The sequence below is a fragment of the Cariama cristata genome, unplaced genomic scaffold (genome assembly GCF_000690535.1).
Source record: "Cariama cristata isolate BGI_N322 unplaced genomic scaffold, ASM69053v1 scaffold18765, whole genome shotgun sequence".
Lineage (NCBI taxonomy): Eukaryota > Metazoa > Chordata > Aves > Cariamiformes > Cariamidae > Cariama > Cariama cristata.
Genome location: NW_009618356.1, coordinates 17,992 through 26,764, shown reverse-complemented (window position 1 = coordinate 26,764; position 8,773 = coordinate 17,992). Strand labels below are relative to the sequence as shown.

Below are 8,773 nucleotides of genomic sequence, written 5' to 3'. Positions count from 1 at the left end.
AAGCATCTGATAGCAATAAAGAGCAAAAACCTCCTGCTGACAAGCCCGGGCTGAAGTCACCGACGGGACGCGGCCAAGACACGCATTGTCCTCGCCGCTGCTGGGACTGATTAGAGCTGCCTGGCAAGCCCCGGCGCTGGGTGAGGGGTCATCCCCTTTTGCCAAAAATGCTCGATCTGGAGAAAAAAAACCCAGCTTTTGTTTTCCAGGCTGGACTCTGTGGAGGTAATGCCGCCCGACGGACCCGATTCCCCCTGTTTTGCACCCATTTCTCCACGGCTGTGTCTGTGCTGAGCTTGGGGCATCCTATATGGGCGGAGGGAGATGGATCCCAGGGGGGAAAAAGTAAATTTGAATTTTAATTTTTTTTTTTCAGAGTAAAAGCAAAGCAGGAGAGTCCCTGGCAAACAGCAAACGGCTCCGCTGAAAGCTTGCTGTCTCTTCGGCGTTCGATACTTATTATATCATTATTTATTTTCTGTGCGCTTGGGGGGGGCCAAGCCATCCAAGTTCCTCTCGTCAAAATGTCCTTGGCAGTCATGAGGCTTAGAAAATGGGGAGGGTGGGTGGATGTTCCAGCTGGGATGCAGCATTTTGTAACAATTTGTAACAAATACGTATATAGAGAGTGTTTATATATTTGTATAATTATGTAGGTATGTATTTTTATATAAAAAGAGTTCAAGTAGATATATAAATGAATATATAAAATATTAAAAGAATATCTATAAGTATATATAAAACTCTCTCTTTTACTACCTCTTTGCCCCATTACAGGCTGCAAAGCCAAGAGTTTGGAGAAGAGCTGTTTTTTTCCCTGTTTTCCCTGGGTGCAAGCATTTGCTCAGGCTGTCCAGGGCCATCCACACCATGTGAAGCTGACAACCCTGTTGGTTCGGCAAGTTCATGGCAGAGCAGAAATTCAGTGAAAATGAAGAATTTTGGCAGGGAGGGAGAAGGGGCTTTTTTTGCTTGTTGAGAAAACAGAGAGGAAAACACTCTTTTTTATTATTTAAACATTCTTGTCTGTGTGTGCTTTTGCCTTTGGCTCACAAAAAAAAAAAGAGACAAACAAAACGCGTCTTGCTGGAATTCATGTATTGGTCAAGAGCTGCCATTTGTCCCAGAAAAACTGGGAGCTGAGACACTCTTTTTGGAAGAGAAGGTGCAGGATAAACCTGGAAGGTTGAACCCTCAATCTCTGCCACTGTTCTGCAGCACGTCCTTGGTCACATCCCACAGTGGTGGGGAAAGAGGGTGTTAACGTGGCTGGATCCGTCTCAATCCATGAGTTGGGTGTTCAGCATGGAGGGAAGCAGAAGGAAAGGGGGTATCCCACCTGCTTTTAATTGAGGGTGTGGGATATCCCTTGCCTTTGGGATGCAGTTGGCAAACCCATCCTGGGGCTCAGGTGTCCGCCAGGAGAGGTGATGAATGTCCAGGGGTGGTCTGCACCATGCAAAATACATGTGAGCTAAATTAAATATCCAGCAAACGCAGCCTGGGGAGTGTTGGCAGTTGCAGCATTTCCCGGCCTGGGGATGCTGCTCCCTGATTTGAATTTTTCCAGGTAGTGCCTTTCACCAGATGATTTAAAGTGGGCATTAAAAAAGCGCATAAATCATCTCGGTGAATCCAGGTAGCGAGTTAGCTGCTAACATGAGTCAGAGCACATGACGTAATTCAGCAAATATTAGAGGATAATGTTTTATGTAATTACCTTGTAGAAGCAGGGAGGTTTAAAATCCTAATTTCCTTCTATTTAGGGGGTTAAATCTCAGCTGGTGCCTAAAATTGGCTTCCTACTTGGGGCAGACGTCCCCCCGGGGTCTCCATCTGGTTCAGGAGGTCGAGGCATCCCCTCTCCTGCGTGCCATCTTCTCCGTGCAAGCGTGGACAGTTGAGCCAGGCTTTGGACCTCCTTGCTGGTGGGGTGGCCATGGTGCCTCCTACCCAGGCTTGAAGGGATGTCAGTGGGTGCTCTTGTGGCCTTGGCCTGTCCTCTCATTGGGCTTTCTCCTTCTTGGTTGAGTCTCCTGGACTCAGGTTGGTGGTGGAGCTTCTTGGTTGGTGTGTCCAAGTTGGGTCTGGTGGTGGAGCTTCTTGGTTGGCACCTCCAAGCTGGCCCTAGTGATAGAGCTTCTTGGTGTTTCGAAGCTGGGTCTATTGGTGGAGCTTCTTGGTTGGCATCTCCAAGCTGGGGCTGGCAGTGGAGTTTCTCTGTTGACATCTCTGACTTGGGATGCATGGACAGGGATGGGTGGCATGGCTGGGCGGGTGTTTTCCTGGGGAAAGAACCCTCTTGAATGATTTTATTTCCTTCCTCCCCACAGCTGATAGTCGAAAAAACGACTGACTACCCTTCGGCTGAGTACTCCCTGGTGGAGGATGTAGCCCTCCACTTCACGTGTTTGATGGACAGACTGAACGAGCAACGCCTCTTTCAGCCGGACCTGTGCGACGTGGACATCGTGCTGGTGCAGCAGAAGAGCATCTTCCCGGCGCACAAGGGTGTCCTGGCGGCCTACAGCCAGTTCTTCCACTCCCTCTTCACCCAAAACAAGCAGCTGCAGCGCGTGGAGCTTTCTCTGGAGGTCCTCACCTCGCAGGGCCTCCAGCAGATCCTCAACTTCATCTACACCTCCAAGCTCCTCGTCAACTCCTGCAATGTGCAGGATGTGCTGAACGCGGCCGCCGTGCTGCAGATGAACAACATTGCCTCTTCCTGCCAGGACCTCCTCGATACCCGCTCGCTCAGCCTGGCCGCCGACATGGCCCTGCCCGCTGAGGGCTGCGCCGGACCCCCGCCCTACTACTGCGAGATCAAGCAGGAGGTGGATGCCCCTCATCCCAAGATCTACGCCCGGGAGGGCAACGACCCCTACTCGGTGCGGGTGGAGGATGGAGCAGGTGGTGGGACGCTCCCCCCTGGTCCAGCCAAGCAGTACTACAAGGAGGAGAAGGATGGTGGTCCAGGTGCTGTCTGTAAGATGGAGGGTGAGGAGTCCGAGGAGGACCTGGACAACCAGGGCTCGTACAACCGGGAGCAGATCATTGTGGAGGTGAACCTCAACAACCAGACCCTCAATGTCTCTAAGGGCATGGAGGGGAAGGCAGCCGCCAGCGAGGCGGCCGTGATGGGGCGGCCTGATGGTGATAGGCGGCCGTGATGGGGCGTCCTGACGGTGATGGGCGCGACACGGAGGAAGATGGGGAGGAGGAGAACGAGGAAGGGGAAGAGGAGGAGGAAGAGGAGGAGGACGCGGAGGTGGGGGAGGAGGAGGAGGAGGAGCACAGCGAGGAGGAAGACCTGGAGGAGACAACGGAAGAAGAGGATGATGACGACGACGATGAAGACGCGTCAGAGGTGAAAAGGGAAAAGGGTGGGCAGCCCCGCAGAGGTAGCCGGGGGTCCAAAGCTACCAAACCTGCCATGGCAACCAGGTCCCAGGAGATGGCCAAGGTGGAAGAGGAGGAGGAGGAGGAAGAGGAAGGCCAGCGAGGGAGGAAGAGGAAAAAGGAACAGGACAGTTTGGGCCAGAAGGTGAAGCTGGAGGAGAAGCAGCACTACCCGTGCAAGAAGTGCCCCCGGGTCTTCAACAACCGCTGGTACCTGGAGAAGCACATGAACGTCACGCACAGCCGCATGCAGATCTGCGACAAGTGTGGCAAACGCTTCCTACTCGAGAGCGAGCTGCTGCTGCACCACCAGACCGACTGCGAGAAGAACATCCAGGTGAGCCAGCCCTGGGGATGGACGTCCCGCCTGGGGATGGACATCCCACCAAGGGGTGGACATCCCACCAAAGGAGGAGCATCCCACCATGATGGGACATCCCAATGGGGGAGGGACATCCCACCCACCGTAAGAGGACATCCCACCCAGCTACACCATGGGACGGGCTCATGCTCAAATAATATTTTTGGTGTTGCAGTTGGCACATAGCAGACGGGAGGGAACCTTACTTCACCCATGACTCATATTGAAGCTCAGGAGGGTCCCACGGTTGCATGGGACCAGAGGATTTGTGCCGGGGGACTGTGACTTCCCCTTGGCTGGACGGGTGGAAACATGGAGTAATTTTTGAGGAGTAATTTTTCTTTGAGTTTGTTTAGTTAATCTGGATAAAATGTTGTGAGCCCTGATGGAGACACACTCCAGCCGTTCCCACCCAGGCTGAAACCAATTTAGCTTAATTCAAAGATTTGCTGACATGAGTTAAAATGGTTTTAATCTGCCTTTTGTGCTCTTTAGCTTGTGTATTAGCAAATTTCCGAATGCATTTGACATCCGTGCGTGACTTGGGCTTGGTGTGTCCTTCGCCTAATGCTGATGAGATCCTGCGTTGGCAAATTGACTCTGTTAAATCGGTGCAGTTTTGGGGGGGATAGGTAGGCATCCCATCACAGCAGCAAGCACATGCGTTCCTGCAGACCCCTCCAACCCATCTCCTAATTGCCGACGAGCTGTTTTGCATGATGTTGTCGCTACTAATTAAAAAAATACCAACTTCTGGAGAGCTTTGCCCATCATCCTTCCTGCCAGCGACCGGATTTTAAATGATCTTGCAGCTCTCCTAGATGAAGGTGACACAACCCAAGTGCTACTGGAGCCCTTCGCCAATGAGACCCCAAATAAAGTGGGGAATGAAGCCGATCTTGGTGTTAGGGTGTGCAGGGAATACGGAGGCAGGAGCGGTCTTGGCTGGAGCGGGTGAAGGAGCCGCTGCCTGCAGTGACCCTTTGGTGCATCTTCCTGAAACATTCACAGTGCTGAGGTTGGGTTTTTTGGATGCTTTTTCCCAGAATGGATGAGTGCAGCTCCAGTACCTGCATGGTGGTGACTGTTTCGGAGCCTATCGTAAAACCTGCGCAATTAAAAATGAGTTTTCCCAGAACGTTTCTTCAGCCTTATCTGCTTTCTTGGAGGATAACATGGGGCTGTCACCTCATTGCTTCCCCCCCCGCCTTTTAATCCCTTTTCCAGGTCCTTTCTGAATAGGATGAACCACAGCTGCCTGTGCAGTGACCTCTTCCCGCAGAAAATGTGGATCATTACCTCTCACTTAGTTGAGCGTTTTTAATTTTACAAATAGCCAAATTCACTCCATTTGCTCTGATAATATTGAATAACTTTATTAATATACCTTGGAATTGTAGCTGGATGGAAAAAGAAATTTTTTTGACTCTGTACCTATAATGGACAGTCTTTATTTCTTGTTTTTTAACCAGATCTGTGGAGAGACCATCCCTCTTATCCTGTTTGGATCTGCTGCTTTCTCTCCCTGTTTTTTCCCTAAATTTCATCCATAATACTTTGGGTGTTAGGCTTCATCTCACTCCCTGTGATCGCTTCCCATCGCCGTCTGCAGCCCCACAGACACCGTAATGGATATCCTGCCTCAGCTGCCTGAAAAATGATTCGTCCTTTGCTTTATCGGATTGTTTCTCAAAGTCTTTTTTGGCCGGCTTCAGTATGGTTTTCCTCTTAACCTGTGAGAATTTATCTTCTCTTTTTTTTTCCCATGTTTTTTCCCTCATTTGGATGTTACTTCCACATTTTTGAGTGAAGCTTTTTTGCGTTAACTGAGGACACATTGCTCAGCCCTCCAGGGTGCTTGGTCCCAGCCCGGGGGCTTTCCTACGTCTGCTGCTTTTCCTCTACCTTTAATTTTAAAATTCCCCCTGCAGCCTTTTTCATTTTAAGTGGAGAAAATGGATATTGATGTGTCTTTGATATCAGGCTCTGGTCCTGAATTTGTCCTGAAATGTCTCTTAAAGCAGAGATAAAACTGTTCTGATCTGTGAAAATATATACGTAGAAACAGTAAAACTCAGAGGACTACTCGTGTTGATATTCAAGCATGGCAAGATGAAGATGAGTGTTGGGAATGCCTCTGACCCTAATCTTGCCTCTCAGGACCTAAATATAAATATTTATGGAGACACCCTGTGATTACATGGCATAATGGTATATTTTCTATGGTATCACAGCCTTGCAGCGAAATTTGGTTGAAGCCCATCAACGAACATCTGTTCCTTTGAGTAGGAGGAGAAGCTGGAGGAATCCCTCCCCAGACTCACTGGTACCACTCAGCATTGCGATATCCCTCCAAGGTGTGAATTATTTTCTCAAGACATCTGCGAGGAGAAGGGATGGGTTTATCCCTGTTGGCCAAGAGGAAAATGAGTCATGGAGATAGGTGACCGTTGGAGGAAAGAGAGACCCTTGGCTCCTGGCAGGGTCCTCGGCCAAGTGCTGCCCACCATCCCCGCAGCAATGATTTCCTATGTGGACCTTGCTCTCACGTGTTTCCCCGAGCACCAAACTGATCTCCTGTCCTTCAAACAGATCTTGTCCTGAAGTTGACACGTGTTTCCCCGAGCACCAAACTGATCTGTCCTTCAAACAGATCTTGTGCTGAAGTTGGAGCTTTTCCTGGGAACTTTCAGAGAAACATTGAACTTGTTGGAGCTGAAGCAAGTCTCTGCCATAACTTCTCAGAGGAGACTTTGCATGTTATGTTGTTCTGCTTGTGCTGATGGAATGTTTTTTGGATCCGTTTTGGTCCATTTGGATATTTTTGGAAAACTCATTTAGTGGTAGAGTATCCGTAATATCTGCTGAAGACTGAAGTTGTGCTGCCCTGGCTTGGACTTCTGGTAGTTCCTGTAGTCTTTGCACCCTTCTAAGGCACCGAGGGTTAGGGGTTTTTTTATGTAAGACTTAATTGTGTGCGAGCATAAAATCCCCAGTTGGGAACAGGGCATTGGTACCTAAGCTGCTGTTTATGCAAGTCCTAATACAGATGTTGATGGAGGTGCCACATCCGTCCCTGGAAAGTCATTGTCCCTTCCTCATCCGTTGGATAGAAATCTGAGTTTTGAAGGTTTTGAAGTGACAAGGTCTGTAGCAGACTAGCTGGTTGTTATGATTTTTGATATCTTAGCTGTAGGTTTCATAGTGATGTTCCCTTTCAATGGATGAAGCTGATGGCCTGGTAAAATGAAAATCCTGGTGGTGCTTGGGCAGGTTCCCCTGCTTCTGTACCCATTCCCTCTCTCCTTGCAGTGCGTGACGTGCGGGAAGGGGTTCAAGAAGCTCTGGTCCCTCCACGAGCACAACAAGATCGTCCATGGCTATGCCGAGAAGAAGTTCTCCTGCGAGATCTGCGAGAAGAAGTTCTACACCATGGCCCACGTGCGCAAACACATGGTTGGTGAGTGCGGGAGGCACCGGTGCCACAGGGGGATCTTGTTAGGGGTGTTCATCCATCGTTTTGGCAATGAAGGGTGGTTTTTTATCACTGTTGTGTTGGGAGTTTAGGGCTAGGCTTACTCTTGAGTGAGCTTTCTCACGTCAAAGCAGGGGCCTTGAAATTTGGCCTGGTATTTAATGCTGAATGTATGTCTGCTCAGTGCTGGGGTCGGAGCAATCAGGCACGGTGCTGGGGAAATCTCGTTTATTTTATTTAACCAGAAAAAAAGACCTCAGAAGTGATCAAAGGAGGGTTTGAAGTGTAACGGTCCTTCCCGTGTAAAAACGGACCAGACGACACCAGTGCGGGGCTTTGAAAAGTAACTTGCGCGTGGCAACAACGGTCAGGTCTCTGAGGCTTGCAGGCACCAAAGAAATCCGAAAAAAGGGGTTTTTGGCAGGCAGTTAGGGGAGTACTTGAAATGTTACTGCCGTGCATCTTCCTGAGATGACTTTGAGTTCACTGGGGTTGGGTGCCAGCGTTGGGAACGGCAGCTGGGACTTGGGGAGATGGATGCTCGAGGTGTGGGGAGGGCACCTGACCCTGCTCCTCTCCGCTTCAGCTCACACCAAGGACATGCCGTTCACCTGCGAGACCTGCGGGAAGTCCTTCAAGCGCAGTATGTCCCTGAAGGTCCATTCGCTCCAGCACTCTGGGGAAAAGCCTTTTAAATGTGAGGTAAGGTCCTGCGTGTCGCCCCACCCCACATCCTCTCAAACGAGGACAAAAACACTGATTTGGGGAAAGATCTTCCACTTCTTGGGGCTTCCCCCGTGCTTTGTGCCACTGTGGCTATAGGGATGCTCCTACACTCTTCCAAATTTTGCATCCCCTCCTGGTTTGAGGGTCCCACCAACCTTATGATGAAACTTGTCCAATGCCAGGATCTGTCCCTCCAGTGCCTGGACCTTGGATCCCACCCCAAGCCCATCTAGCCTGGAAACCTGGCTGGGTATGTCCTGAAAAGCCATTTATATGGGGGTTTTTTTTGGGGGGGGAGAAGAAAATGATTTCTGCACTGTTCCAACATGCTGGTGATTTTGGGGGAGAATGTACAGGGTATTTTGGGTGCTCATCAACAGCTCTTTCCCCTCTCACCCCGGCAGAACTGCAACGAGCGCTTCCAGTACAAGTACCAGCTGCGCTCCCACATGAGCATCCACATCGGCCACAAACAGTTCATGTGCCAGTGGTGCGGCAAGGACTTCAACATGAAGCAGTACTTCGACGAGCACATGAAGACGCACACGGGTGAGAGCTCCCCACCTTGTCCCCAGCCCCTGCAGGCAGGCAGCCCGGGGAAAGAGCGATGAGATGAGGGTAGCATCTTTGGCTGGATGGCGGGATGAGGTTTTTTTGGGAGATGGCCCAGTCACCGGCTTCTCATCCATCTTCCGCCATCCTTAGGTGAGAAGCCCTACATCTGCGAGATCTGCGGGAAGAGCTTCACCAGCCGCCCCAACATGAAGCGGCATCGCCGGACCCACACAGGCGAGAAGCCGTAACACTGTGAC

The 8,773-nt window shown here is 50.4% G+C and overlaps 1 protein-coding gene across 1 annotated transcript; it reads left to right on the top strand.

The window, feature by feature from the left end:
- The first annotated feature begins 2,339 nt into the window (after positions 1-2,339).
- Positions 2,340-8,764, top strand: ZBTB47 (zinc finger and BTB domain containing 47). Its single transcript, XM_009700840.1, has 6 exons — positions 2,340-3,128; positions 3,161-3,736; positions 7,073-7,220; positions 7,822-7,937; positions 8,366-8,510; positions 8,667-8,764. Exons 1-6 carry the CDS (start codon positions 2,415-2,417, stop codon positions 8,762-8,764), a joined length of 1,797 nt encoding a protein of 598 aa, XP_009699142.1. The 5' UTR covers positions 2,340-2,414.
- The last annotated feature ends 9 nt before the right edge of the window (positions 8,765-8,773 follow it).

What these genes read in the sequence shown, in the direction of transcription:
- ZBTB47 (XM_009700840.1), top strand. Translation starts at nt 2,415, where the DNA reads ATGGACAGACTGAACGAGCAACGCCTCTTTCAGCCGGACCTGTGCGAC. An exon ending in ACTGCGAGAAGAACATCCAG is followed by an intron (nt 3,737 to 7,072) that starts GTGAGCCAGCCC and finishes CTCTCCTTGCAG; the next exon opens with TGCGTGACGTGCGGGAAGGG. An exon ending in CGTGCGCAAACACATGGTTG is followed by an intron (nt 7,221 to 7,821) that starts GTGAGTGCGGGA and finishes TCTCCGCTTCAG; the next exon opens with CTCACACCAAGGACATGCCG.